The sequence below is a fragment of the Notamacropus eugenii genome, chromosome 2 (genome assembly GCF_028372415.1).
Source record: "Notamacropus eugenii isolate mMacEug1 chromosome 2, mMacEug1.pri_v2, whole genome shotgun sequence".
Classification (NCBI taxonomy): domain Eukaryota; kingdom Metazoa; phylum Chordata; class Mammalia; order Diprotodontia; family Macropodidae; genus Notamacropus; species Notamacropus eugenii.
The window spans coordinates 462376963-462391504 of record NC_092873.1 but is presented as its reverse complement, the minus strand read 5'-3'; the positions used below and the strand labels follow the sequence as shown (position 1 = coordinate 462391504).

Here is a 14542-nt window from a genome sequence, read left to right as displayed (position 1 = left end):
AGATGTTGGGGACAGCCCGTAAAAGGAATGAAGACAAGAGATGGATTGTGGTGTATGAGTAACAGCAAGGCCAGTTTGGCAAAAATGTAAAGAGTATGAAGGGTTATAAAGTGACTGTAGAGGTAAGTCTGAGCTAGGCTGTGAGGGCCTCTGAATTCCAAACAAAAGAGTTCATATTTGATCCTGGAAGTAATAGGGAGCCAGTGGAATTCATTGAGTAGGAGAGGGCTTTGATGACACCTGTGGTTTGGAAGATTCCTTTGACAGTCGCTCAGGATACTTGCCATAGGGAAGCCAGTTAGAAGAGCAGTATAACAGTCCAGGCAAGAGGTAATAAAGACCTAAACTGAAGTGGTGGCCTTTGAGGAGAAGGAAGCGGACAAATGTGAAAGGTGTGATTGAGGTAGAAAAATCAAGATCTGGCAATAGACTGGAAGAGGGAAGTGAGGGAGAATCAGAACCTGAGGACAACACTGAGGTTTTGAACTTGGAAAAATAGAAAAATAGTGGTGCTTCCAAAAAAATGGGTTTGGTAGATATGAGAAAAGAGAATGAATTTTGTTTTGGACATGTTGAGTTTGGACACATCCACTTTGAAATATCCAGTTGGTGACAAGCCTCTGTCTTGGGGAGAGGCTTGTCAAATACATGTCTGGAAGTCATCCACATAAAGATAAAAATTAAGCCCATGTTGGGGTGGCACTCATGAGCTCACCAAGAGAGATGAGAGAGAAGAAGGGCTAGGACAGAGCGTTTTGAAGTACATCCACAGATAAAGGATGTGATGTGAATGGAGACCTGGCAAAGAAAGCTGAGGAACAGACAGACATGTAGTAAGAGAAGTAGGAGAGAATACTGTCATGAAAACTCAGAGAGGACTGAAGATTAGAAAGAGAGGATGATGAAAGATGCTGGAGAAAATGGGAGGGGACAGGATCAAGGACACATGAAGAGAGCTTTGTCTTGGCAAGCACAAGGACCACCAAGTTATAAGGAAAGGAGAGAGTCAGGGTTCTTTTCAAGGGGTTTTGAGAGAAAGAGGAGAGAAGTAGGAACTCACACAGACTAACTCCAGTTTTCTCAGATAATCCCAAGGTAGCAAACATGGAAGGCAGCTGGTGTCCCAGAGAAAAATGAAATCAAATGGCTAAGCGTGGGATGAAGAAAAAATCATCTACTCTTGAACTGTAGCCAAATCTGTCAGACACACTCTAATAAATGTATAAATGTCTGTTTGGAGGAAGGTTTCCTGACTGACACAATCTGTGACACAACCTGGCTTTTTGACTGCATCAGAACTGAGAACGTTAGACCAGAAGGACTCTGAGCTCCTTTCCAGTTCTAGATCTTTAAACTATAGGGTTCTGTTCAATTAGATAAGACCTCCCCCCTCAGGTAGTTTCCAACTCACATTTCATAGCAATTGTGAAACCAAAGATCAAATTCCATAGCATGCATAAAACAGAAGTGTATCATTTCAGTTAGGGTTTTTAGAATTACTAAACAAAGAAGTCCTTGTTGTTTTAGATACCCATGTCCTTGAAGAAAATGAATTTTGAAAACTAAGGACTCTCTCCCTCTTGTAGTCTGGTCAGTGGTAAACAAAAGAGATACCTCTCTGTTTTTTGGGGTAACCAAAAGATTCCAGCTCGTAGGCCACCATAAATGCCCCCTAATAATCTAGCCACTGATTCTGCCTTCCTTGAGTCATTAAGTATACTCCTGATTAAATCTTTACCCAACAGAGACTAGGACTTTAGATCAGGACACTATTATACTATCAATTCTCAGTTTTTGATAGTAAAACCAAAGTCACAGTGTTTGATGCTTCTTTGAGGGGAAAGAGAACAGTTTGGGACATGTTTAATTAGAGATGTCACATAGACCATTAGAGGTTCATGTTGGCAACACAACAGAGGAATCTAGACTGGAGATGGAGATTTAGAGATGATCAGGATAGAGGTGACAGCTGAAGCTACAGACATAAAGGAGACTGCCAAAGAAGAAAAGAGGGCCAAGGGCAGATCATTGGTCAGGATCAGGAAGAGGATAAGAAGTCAGCAAAGGAGAAAATGAAGAGTTGGGAGAGATGGCAGGCACTAGATGTCTCTGAAGCTAAAAGCAGAGACAGTCTCTAGCAGGAGGAAGTGGTCAGTTCTCAAAAGCTGTAAGAGGCCAAGAAACGTTAGGACTGGAAAATCGGCCGCTGAACTGACCTTTAGGAGGTCATCGGTGACCTAGAGAGAATAGTGGTGACAGAAGCCAAATGGTGAGAAGTGGAGAGATTAGCTATAGAATTAAAACATTCCCAAAAAGTAAGGAAAAAGGGCATTATGAATCATGCACAACTTCATAGAATATGTATATGTAATAGAAAATAAAACACAGGTTGCCAGAAGGCTCAGCTGGCTTCTCTTTTGGCTTTGTACTCTTACTCCCCAACAAAGTATTTGACACATTGTAACTACTTGATCCACTCTTGTCAAATAGATGAATGAATTAAAATGCCATGTTCGGATAGCAGGTAAACAATCTCATTTAACCCTTCTGAGTCTGTTTTCTTGGGAATAAAAGGAAGAGGGTGGACTAGATGTCCTAAGCACTCCCAGCTTAAATCTGACAGCATCTGAACACAGGACAGCTTTAGTGGTGCAAGACTGTTGGGACTTACTGGAATGTTGCCAGAGACTTACATGTTTTGGGATTTGTAAATCCAAATTCCACAATTGATAATAATAAATATCATATAATACATCCAAAATCCACAAAAAGGGATTAAGCATAAAGGTATTATTAACCTAAACCTTTTCTCTGAACTTTCCCACTTTTTGTCAAGGACATCATATCTTCTAGTTCTCTAGGCTTGGAGCTGTGGGGTCATCCTCAGCCTCACACTCACTCTCACCCCAAATATCCAGTGAGCTACCAAACCTTGTCATTTCTGCCTCTAGTGCATCCCTCACATCTCTGTCCTCTACTCCCTAATCACATGACCATCATCTGGATTATTGCACTAGTCTCTTAATTGGCCTCCCTGCTTTAAGTCTCTTTCCTCTCACCTCCATCCTACATACAGGTGCCAAAATGAGTTTCCTAAAGCACAGATCTTCAATAAACTCCAGTGGTTCCCTGATACCTCAAGGATCAAATAGAAACTACTCTGTTCAGGATTTAAAGCCATTCATGACCTGGTCCCAGTCCACCTTTCTAGCCATATTCTACTTGACTCTTTTTCATGTATTTTACTGTCCAGCTAAAGCCATCCCTCACAAATGTCATTCTGTCTCCTCTCTGTGTCTTTTGTCTAAGTGCCTGAAATGCACTCCTACCTCACTTCTACCTTTAATGCCCCCTCCTACATGAGAACTTTCCTCATCTTAGTCGCCAATGTCCCCTCCCCCAATTACCTTGCATTAACTATATATACATTTTATGTAAACTCATCTCTTTATATGTGCATATTGTTTTCCAATAGAATGTGAGTTCCTTGAGAGCAGGGACTATTTCTTTTTGTTTTTGTAAACTCAAGGCATAGGTAGCATGGTCCTGACATATGGTATTTAATAAATGCTTATTAACTGATAATTGCTTTGAGGGATGTTATGCTATTTTTATGGACCCTCTCTGAAAGAATTTTAGTCCTCTATTCCTAAAGTAGGGGTTTTAAACTTTTTAGAATGTCATAGATCCCTTTGTCAGTCTGATAAAACCTGTGGACCCTTGCTCCAAATAATAAATTTTTTAACTCATAATTGAAGAAGGTGCCAAATTCCATTTAGAAGTTAGTGAAAATAAAGATGTAATTTTCCCCATCAGAGTTTACAGAACCCCTGAAACCTTCCCACACTTCCCTTAGGGCTCTATGAACCCTTGATAAAGAAGCCCTGTATTAATTCAAATCTTTTTCTGTCACCAATCCTTAGCCTCATTCTGTTGTAAGGCAGGACAGTAAATCCTCTTTCCCACCAAATGGGCTTCTTGTGTTTACAAAACATGCCAGAAGATGTGTCCTAAAGTGTCCTGAGGCTGGCACCAGCTCTTTCCAGCAGCCCAGGGTAATGGGAAGGTTGTTATGTTATACCCTATAAAAAGAGATGTGGGACCTTAGATCAGGAAAACAGAAAAAAGACCCCAACTTGGCAGTGAAAGTGGCAATGAGAAAACAGCCCTGAAGTTTCTGCTTCAGAACTAGACAAAGCTATTGTAAGTGAAGTTCTCTCTGCTCTACTTGGGAGGGCTTACTCTTCTCTTTATTTCTTAAGTTTTGCAGAAAATTCATGAGCGATGGTACTAATAGCATAGGCTGAAACTCATTGTTCCTTAGGAGGATTTGCTATGGCCCAAAATATCCACAAGCTAGTGGCTAGTCCTTTAGTAATGTATTTTCCCAAACTAGCACAGTCCAACTCAACAAGTATTGAGGAATCAGAAGGGGGTAGAACAGTGGAAAAGGCTTTGCCATTTAATACCTGTATGAGATCAAACAAGTCCCTTAGCCTCTCTGGCTCTCAGTTTCCTCATCTGTAAATGAGGAGTTAGGACTTAATGGCCTCAGCAGTCTCTTCCAACTCTGGAACTGTGATTACCTGTGATCCTCAGGGGACAGATACAGAAGTCTTTCTGGGCCTGTATCCAAGACTGTGCAGCTTATTGGGATCTGCCAAAACTAGTAGTCCACTAGCACAGTTTCTGATGACCCAGCATCATCTTCAAGACTTAATGAAACACACAGAAAGACTTTGATGAATATTATATTTGTTTCTTTGTTCATATAGGTGGGATAGATAGATAGATCGCTCGATCAATCTCTATGTACATATACATATTTGTACTTATACATATGTATGTGTGTCACACATATATAGTTTTGTTTGTGTCTTTTGTACTCACACCAGTGATTTTCTGATATACTTCTCTCTTTCTCTGAATCCTCCTTTATAACAGATGAAAACAGTTGAGTGGACAGTGTTGAAACTAAAATGTTAAATTTGAAATAGACTTTTTAAAAAAAAATTAGGCACACTCTGCCAACCTAACAACTGCACTTGACAGTAAATACCACGTTACATCCGTAGTCCCTTACCACTCTCCTGAAAAGAAGGAAGTATTTTCTCTCCTGCTGTTCTCCTAAAACAATTCTGGTCATTACAGTTAGGGTTCTTCTGCCTCTCAAGGTTTTAAATTTACATTAAGGTTGATCATTACTTAACCTCACTTTATTGCTGTTGATTTCAGATGCCTTGATTGCATTTTTAAAAGAAGTGGCGGCGGCTGCCCCTGAGGTGCCGTTTTATTACTATCATCTTCCTGCTTTGACCGGGGTGAAGAGTGAGTGCTTGTTTTGTGTCTTCTACCCCTCATTTTCTCCACTGTTAATCATTTCTTCTTACTGTAATGAGCAAGGAGCTGGATACCTTCTCCCACTAAGGGAACCCAGTTCTGAGCTATCATGGATCAGGTTCATTTTGGAGGAAGCCTGGCCTCTAAAAAAAAGTGGTCAGGATTTTTCCTTGTTATTCCTGGCTTGTTATGTCCCTACCCCAGAGTACACGTCTGGACATAGTCTCTTAAAGGAAGCTTAGGATTGGCTCATGCCTAGGATCTCCCCAGAAGGAATTAACAGAATTCCTTCTAGAAATACACTCGGTGACACTCAGTGTGCAAAGCAGATCAGAATACCAGGAATGCAAGAATAGTTTAACATAAGGAAAGTTATTATCATAATTGATTATATTAATAACAAAAGGAGCAAAAATCATATGATTATATCAAGAGATGCAGAAAAAGCTTTTGACAAAATACAGCACTCATTCCTATTTTAAAAAAATAATTGAAAGCATAAGTAAAAATGAATTTTTTCTTGAAATGATAAGAAACATCTACCAAAAATCATCAGCAAGCATTATTTGTAATGGGGATAAGCTAGAAGCCTTTCCAGTAAGATCAGGAATGAATCAAATGTGCCCATTATCACCAGTATTATTTAATATTTTACTAGAAATGCTAGCAGTAGCAATAAGAAAAGAAAAAATCACCACCAAAACCATTCCAGAAGACATAGTAAAAGATACTCCATTTAAAATACCTATCGACAGCATAAAATACCTGGGAGTATACCTGCCAAGACAAACCCTGGAATTATCTGAACATAATTATAAGATACTTTTTATACAAGTCAAGTCAGATTTAAACGATTGGAGAAATAGTAATTATTCATGGGTGGCCAGAGCCAGTACAATAAAAATGACTATTCTGCCTAAACTAATCTACTTACTTAATGCCATCTCAATTAAATTACCAGAAAATTGCTTTATTGAGCTAGAAAAAAATAATAACAAAATTCATTTAGAAGAACATTAGGTCAAGAACTTCAAAGGAATGGATGAAAAAAATGTAAAGGAAGGAGGTTCAGCAGTACCAGATCTTGAACTATATTATAAGGTAATAATTATCAAAACTATCTGGTACTAAGAAATAGAAAGATTAGTAGAACAGAGTAGACATACAATACACAATATTGTAAATGATTATAATAACCTTGTGTTTGACAAATGTCAAGATTTAAGCTTTGGGGATAAGAATTTGCCATTTGGTTAAAAAAAACTGCTGGAAAAACTGGAAAACATTCTTGCAGAATTTATGTATAGACCAATATATAGAAAATTTTGTCATTCATAAGAATACAAGTCATTCCTCAATTGATAAATGGTAAAAGCATATAAGCAGGCAGTTTTTCAGTGATGAAATCAAAGCTATGTATAGTCATGGAAAAAATGCTCTAAATCATTGACTAGAGAAATGCAAATTAAAACAACTCTGGGATATTCTCATACCCATGAGATTGGCTCAAGTGATAGAAGGGGAAAATGAAAAATGTGGGAGGGGGTGTGGAAAATAGGTACATTAATACATTATTGGCAGAACTTTGAACTGATTGAATCATTTTGGAGGGCAATTTGGAACTATGCTCAAAGAATTATAAACCATGTCTACCCTTTGACCCAGCAATGCCACTATTAAGTCTATTTCCCCAGATGATCAGGGAAAAAGGAAAATTACCAATATGTTCAAAAATATTTATAGCAGCTCTCTTTGTGGTGGCAAAGAACTAGAAACTGAAGGGATACCCATTAATTGGGGAATGGCTAAACAAGTTGTGGTGTGTGATTGTGATGGAATTCTGCCTTGTTGTAAGAAATGATGAACTGGTTGATTATAAAAAAAACATGGAAAGACTTGTAGGAAATAATGAAAAGTGAAATGAGCAGAACCATGAGAACACTGTATACAGTAACAGCAAAATTATTTGAAGAACAGCTGTGAACTATCAAGTTATTCTAAATATTATAAATACTCAAATCAACTACAAAGCACCTATGCAGGAAGATGCTATCCACCTCCAGAGAAAAACTGATAGAATAGAAGTATGCATAGTATGGATTTACATCTATATCTGTATATATCTATATCTGTATCTATATCTATATCTATATCTATATCTATATCTATATATATCTATATATACCTGTGTCAAATGGTGCCCTTCTCCAGCGGGGGTGATTGAGGAGGGGAGGGGGAAGGAAGGAGACATTTTGGAATTTAAAATGTAACCAAAATTTTTTAATTTAATTTTTAAAAGGTAGATCAGGATAGTTATCTCCTTTTGCTACAGAAGAAAGGCTTAAAATACAAAAGACCAGACTCAAGTGCATATTAACAAATATTTAAAACATGAAAGAACAACCCATAGCTCCTACAGTGCTCTTCCAAGAGGTTAATGCTTAAAACATCCAAACGCAAAACTCTTTGTAAAATGCTAAATGGGTGTTTTACTTTCACCGGAATTCTGCTTCTGTCTGTTCTGACAGGGCAAGAAATGGATTAGGCTCACGTTCCTGTCAGTGGCCTCCCTCTCCTTTGAGAATAGTAGTAGCTCTGGGGAATGACTTCTGTGAGGGCAGAAGGACTGTGAAGGTCCCAAATCACATTTTCAGAAGAAAGGCATGAGGTCAGAAGTTCTTGCTTCCTTTAAAGTATTCTGAGTAGGTTCCTTTTGTTGATTCTGTAATACAGCCCCCATCTCAGGCAAGGGGTCACACATGGGGACCCACAGGAAACCTCAGGTTGAGCATGCTCTTTATCAAGAGGCCGAAGGACTTGTTTCTCCAGAGAAAGCCAGGGAGCTAACTTAGCAGAACACAGGGCTGGCTCCCTTGACCTTAGAAAGGGAAGTCCAAAGTACAGCAGCCTTTGGCAGCTCTGCTGTCTTCCACTCTTGCCATTATTGGAAGATAATCTCACTGGATTATGTATCTAAGGAGAGGAAAGAAAACTCAACTTCTGGCCACCTAAGCTGAAAAATAACAGCTCTACAAAAATATGTTGGTCATATGGATAGCAGGAGGAAGAAATGGGAATATCTCTTTCCAGATCCAAAGAACCTGCAAGTGGCTTTTTCCTTTGCCTGTTATCACTATACCTGTTATAAAATTGTTTCTACATGGAAACACCCCAGGACCTTGTTGCAGTGACTTCTCAGCTGACTCTGAATAGAGCAGCCCTAATCTTTGACAATGAGAGAGAGGGATCCAGAGCAGGGATGTATGGGACTGCTGATGTAAGAAGGATTTTACATCACTAGAAGAATGTGGATTAATGAGCAATCCTTATTCTGAATAGTTCGTGCTGAAGAACTGCTGGATGGGATTCAGGATCAGATTCCCACCTTTCAAGGAGTGAAGTTCAGCGACGTAGATCTCTTGGACTTTGGACAGTGTGTGGATCAGAACAGCCAACGGCAATTCGCGCTCCTTTTTGGGGTGGATGAGGTAATTGTTCTCCCTCTATTTCAGGATCCCCTTCCTCCTTAACTGGGGTAGGGTGAGGGAGGGGGTGTTGTGAAGGGCATTATCTAAAAGTGAATGCTTTTCATTTTTTCTGAATAGCAACTGCTGAGTGCCCTGGCCATGGGGGCAACCGGAGCTGTGGGCAGGTAATGCTGAATCTTCTGCACCTTGTGACACCTTATGTCCTACAATATACCCCTCTGTCCTCTCTGTCCTCTCTCATTCTCTATCACTTCATCATCTTTTCCTCTTCTGAGGCTTTTCCATTCTCTCTTTTGGCTTTCTCTTTTTCTCTTCTTCCCCTGTGTTTTTCTTATCCCTGTTGCTGGTACTTAAAACTAAAGAAATTGCTAACCCCAGGAGAGCATCTTCTAAAGATAAACATCCCCTTTGGGGCAGCCTCCCAGAGTGGGGCTGGGGGTGGTTGTAAGCAGTGTGTGAATGTGTGTGTGTGGGGGAAGTGTGTGTACAGTCATAGCTGTGTAGATAGGCGTATAATAGATATTGTAAACAATAGAGGTGCATCTTTTCATCGTAGTTATTGAATCACTAGTACTTCCTGTTTTCTTGGCAGCACCTACAACTACCTGGGCAAAAAAACAAACCAGATGTTGGAAGCTTTTGAGCGCCAAGACCTTTCCTTAGCTTTGAATTACCAGGTATACATTGTCTTCTTTCAGATGAAACATGTCCTTACTTCCTCCTCACTTCCAAGCTCTTCTGTAAGCCCTGTACTAGTTAGCCCTGTTAATTTTGTTTCCTTTCCTCCCTCCCTATTCTACTTACTCTTATTGGTAGAATCAGCCCATCCCCCCCAAAGATCTCTGTTTATCTTTTCTTTCTTCTCTGGTCTTACATAAAACTGAATACCTTAAAACCGGTGTGTCTTCTGCAGGGCTAACTAGACCCCTTTGAGGAAACAATGGTCTACTCCTCTTGGTGAAAGTCATTGTCTATTGTTTTTCACTATATATTGTAAAATATTTTTTATTTTGTAGAACGGTAATTATAGGGTGCTAGAGAATCACTGCCTTGGGGACATTTATTTGTTGAATTGTAAAAGAGGACCTGGGGGAAATACACAGAGCTAGTAACCTGAGCCGATGTAACTGAGAACTTAGACTAAGTGATCCCTAAGAAACTGAATCCAGGTGCTAACCTTTCCCTGAAAGGTAGAAAAAGCCCTAACCTCAAGTTAGTGAAGTACTTGATGTAAATTAAAGAGGACCAAGAAACTGGGGGAAGGATGAACTTTTAGAATCCCAAAGCCATGAATACCTCCAGAAGGGACAGAACAGATTTCTGCAGGATCTTTGTATGGTGTCCAAAGGCTAGCGAGGCATCCTTAGTGTCTTAATCCTCAGTTTTAAAAGTATATCCTTAGTTCATGCCTTCTTGACATGGAGGCCCAGCAATGGCTATTGGAGTTAGGGGTCACCTTTCCCTCTACCCTACTCTCTTCATTCTGTTCCTTCACATATCTTGTTTTCTTCATTTTAACTAACTTTGTAAAGACAAGTACAATTTCTAATCTTTGGATACTGACACTGTGATAGCCCTCTTCTAAAGGCAGCTAACACCAGTCTCTAATACTAATTATTGGTTTTTTATACTTTTTCTAGTTATACATCCAGAAATTTATGAACTATGTAATCAAACTAGGTAAGTACAACATCTTTCTTCCTTTATTATAGGGCATTCTAAAGACAGTAGAAATAGAAAAGAGATCCCTGACTTTTGGGAAGTCTTTTTGCTGAGCAGGGATTTGCTGAGCTAAGCATTGAATTTTTTGGAAAATAAGTTTCCCTCCTGTAATCATTCTGTTCAAGACAATTCCCAAGACTAGCTCTAGATAAATTTTGAAATAGACATTGTTATAGTCAATCTGTAGTTCTTCCTTTCTATAGTCTCACAGCTTTGTCAAGTTAATACGTGCTTATTAAGTATCTGCTATATGCCAAGCACTATAAACTCTGGGAAAAAGGAAAGGAAAAAATGCTGTCCCTGCCTTCAAGGAGCTCCTAGTCATGAGGGTAAACAGCCATGTACAAACAAGACATATGCAGGATAAACTAGAGCTAATCACCAGAGGAAAAGTATTAGCCTTAAGGGGAATGAGGAACGTCTTCTTATAAAGGTAATAGGGAACTGCTGGAGTTTATTAAATTGAGGGAGGTGGGGATACGTGGTCAGACGTAGGCTTTATGGCTGAATGGAGGGTGGATTGGGGTGGGGAGAGACTTGATATAGGGAAACTAACCAGCAGGTTATTGCCATAGTCCAGGCATAAGGTGATGAGGGCCTGCGTCACGGTGGTGGCACTATCAGAAGAGAGAAGGGAGCATAAATAAGAGATGCTATGAAGGCTGAATTGACAGGATTTGGAAATTAATTGGATACAGAAGGGTAAGAGAATGTAAGGTGTTGAGGATGACACCAGGGTTAGCCTTCATGATTAGGAGAATAGTGGTATCCCTGCTAGTATAGGAAAGCTGTTGGGAAGAGAAGAGTTTAAGATATCCATGGGACATCCAATTTAAGATGTCCATTAGGCCAAAGTGGGACTAGAGATCGAGAGAGAGGTTAGGGGCTGAATAAGTTATTATCTGCAAAGAGATGATCATTGAATCCTTGTGTCCTCACCATGGAGATACCTACTACCTTCATGCTGCTCTCTGTGCTCTCAAAGTTCATTCAGCAGCATTCATCCTGGGGCCCATTGTCAGCATCCCATGAGTCACCCTGCTCTCTCCATCAATTCTTTACCCTTTTAGCACTCACTTCCCAAACAGCCCCTGAAAGCAGAGCTGAGATAAAGTTTCTATGCACATTACCACAAATTTGAAAAGGAAGGTAGAGAGTCTCTTGTTCTTTCATTCAGTAAACTTTTATTTAGCAGTTACTATGTGCCCCACACTGGGCTAGGTACCAGAAATACAAAGATTAAAAAATGAACATTTTCCCTTCAAGAAGCTTGTGTTCTATTTGAAAGAAACAATGTGGACACCATAAAGTAATAAAAATATGAAATATTTATAAAGTAACTTCCCAAAAAGAAGACAATAGCTCCTGATGAGGATCAGAATAGGCCTCAGGGCCTCAGAATCTTCATTATAACATGTGCTACTTATGCAGTAAGGATATTTCCTTGGAGAAAAGCAGAATTTCCCTACGATTTACAAATTGTGCATTCATTTAAAATTTATATTTGAAGCATTCTTCAAACTCTCCTTTCTTGTTGGTAAGGCAGCTACCTACTTTTTCTATCCTCCTGCCCCTACCCAATATTCTGACTCTGAGCATATAATAGGCTCATCCTTAAATCACAGAATCTTAGAGTTGAGAGATCTCTGATGCCTCAGTCAAATCATAGTCCTTCACCTGCTTGAGAAGACTGTTCCTTAGAGGTCTTCTCTTCTCCAGGTCCTTCATGTGCCATGTTATATCCAGTGTCTTTTCTCCACTGGGTGCTGTCTGTTGTATTCCTTCCTAAAATGTGTTGCTTAATACACCTCTGAAGCCCATAGATTGGACAATAATAGGTCCCACCCAAGGTCCACTTAATGACTGTTCTCTGGACCCTCCTGGCTTAGAGTGATTATCAGTAGTAACTATTTCTTTTCCCTTCCAGCTTGATTTAGTTATTTTTTTCCTTTTGCTCATTAAAGGGGCCATTCCCTGACTACTTCTTAAAGAGTCCTATTCACTATTCACTGAATGGGCGTTACCTCACCCTAAGTGAGTACCTGCATAGACCTTGGTCTAAAGGGGTCAAGGTCTCCCAGTGCATCCTGGGTCATCTCCAGTCATCCTGATGAATATCTGGTCACTGGATTCGGATGACTCTGGAGGAGAAGTGAAGCTGGTGACCTGCACAGTCCTCCCTCCCTCAAAACAAAGTCAAGTGCAAGTCATGTCATCATTTCTCTTATGTCATGGTCTTCTTCGAAAATGAAGAATGAATACAACAACCTGCTTAATAGGTGAAGAGTGAAAAGAGCCTTTGTTTAGGTTGAAAAAATCTGGGTTCAAATCATTCCTCTGTCACTTATTCCACCTGTGTGACCTTAGACAAGTCACTTAATGCTCTGCACCCCAGTTTCCCCATCTGCATAATTAAGTGGTTAGAGGTCTCTTTCACTTCTAACCCAGTGATCCAATGATACTCTAGGTGTTGCCTCAATAGAAATCAGAACATTTCTTTAGAGAATGATGGAATTAATCGTACTTGTTTTCTTTCCTTGCCTAGGTCTGGGAGTTGCACAGACAAAAGCTATCATAACCCTCGTCTCTGGAATCCAGATGGGTCCACCTCGGCTGCCCCTGCAGAAAGCCTCCAGGGAATTTACTCTTAGTGCTGAAGCCAAGCTGAAGAGCCTTGAAAGCCATTGCTTTCACTAACCAGACTGAACACTGAGATGCCTGGGACCAGTCACATTAGGATCTCTTTGATGAGATGTACCCACTGTGCTTTTACCTTTCTCAGGGAATTTTATAATCAACCTGAACTAAATACTATTCTTAAGAAGGAAAGTCCTATACCAATTGATCGATCAAGTATTTAAAACCTACTATGAGTCTCAAAGTAATATTTTATTAAGTGGATAGGAAAGAGGACCTTTCCATCTGCTCTAATGGGATGAAATATAGTGAGAAAATTGTATCACCCGTGATTGCCCTCATCTGCCTGAGGAGTTCTCTTGGTATCTTGGCTGGGTTCTGTGCTTCATCCTTCTTCCTCCCCATCAGAGTTTCCCAGCTCCTGAGTTTCACAGTGTGATGCTGGATATTTTTTATAGTTGCTGGAACTCAAGGACAGGTTGCCGCTTTTCAAAAACGGTATAAGTGGGAGACAGCATAGCATAATATGGAGAGTGCTAGAGTCAACAGAGTCCTGAGTTCAAGTCAGTCAAAGTCATCAAATATTCATCAAACCAGGACTAGCCAGGGCTTGAAACTCCTCCTACCTGAAAGGAGCTCCTCACTCTTGGCTCTCCTGGGATTGCCTTCTGTGGCCTTAGGGAAGCCAGCAGTACTTGTTCTACCTACTACCTAAGTTAGTCTGTAAACTTTTTAAAGTGCTATATAATGTGAGAGCTTATTAGGCAGAATCCTACCAATTAGACATCTTTCTCTATTGTTAGAAGATATTGAGAAGCCTCAGGGGAGGTATTACCTTCTCAATCTATACATGCCTTGTTTTCTAGTTTCTCTCTTTATTTTCTTCTCCTTCAATATCCTTTCTACCAAACTATACTATATATTTTCCAATAATATTGAGAATTGTCATTTTAGAGCCAAAAGAGATCTTACAGACCATTTAATTGAGCACTCTCATTTTATAAAGTTAACTGACTTTGCCTGTCACAAATCTGATCAGTCAATCAATAAACATTTATCAGTGCCCAATAAACATTTATCAGTGCCTACTATGTGCCAGGGTACTATGCTAGGCACCAAAAGTACAAGGAGTTGATGATCTAACAGGAGAAGACAAAGCACTCAATACAGTCTCCATCCCCTTTACAAGCTTGGGAAAAGGTTTACATGAGTGAAAAGGCTAGAAGTTTTGACTGAAATGGGAATTTATCATGATTAATTATCCAGTTATCCCTGCTACCCTTTAACCAAAATTTTTTTTGCCTTCAGGTTGAATGAGGGGAGGGGTGAGGAAGAGGAAATATGCAATGAGGCTG

At 39.8% G+C, this 14542-nt stretch overlaps 1 protein-coding gene across 2 annotated transcripts in view; it reads left to right on the top strand.

The window, feature by feature from the left end:
• NPL (N-acetylneuraminate pyruvate lyase) overlaps window positions 1–14259 on the top strand; it is a 56267-nt gene extending 42008 nt beyond the window's left edge. Inside the window, exons 7-12 of one of the 2 annotated variants that reach the window (XM_072648441.1) lie at window positions 5236–5328; window positions 8680–8828; window positions 8946–8992; window positions 9421–9505; window positions 10469–10508; window positions 13096–14259. In XM_072648441.1, coding sequence (XP_072504542.1) covers window positions 5236–5328; window positions 8680–8828; window positions 8946–8992; window positions 9421–9505; window positions 10469–10508; window positions 13096–13247 — 566 coding nt within the window. In that variant the 3' untranslated portion in view covers window positions 13248–14259. The remainder of the gene's footprint in view (window positions 1–5235; window positions 5329–8679; window positions 8829–8945; window positions 8993–9420; window positions 9506–10468; window positions 10509–13095) is intronic. The other variant, XM_072648442.1, reaches the window with a different exon arrangement.
• Window positions 14260–14542: the final 283 nt, after the last annotated feature.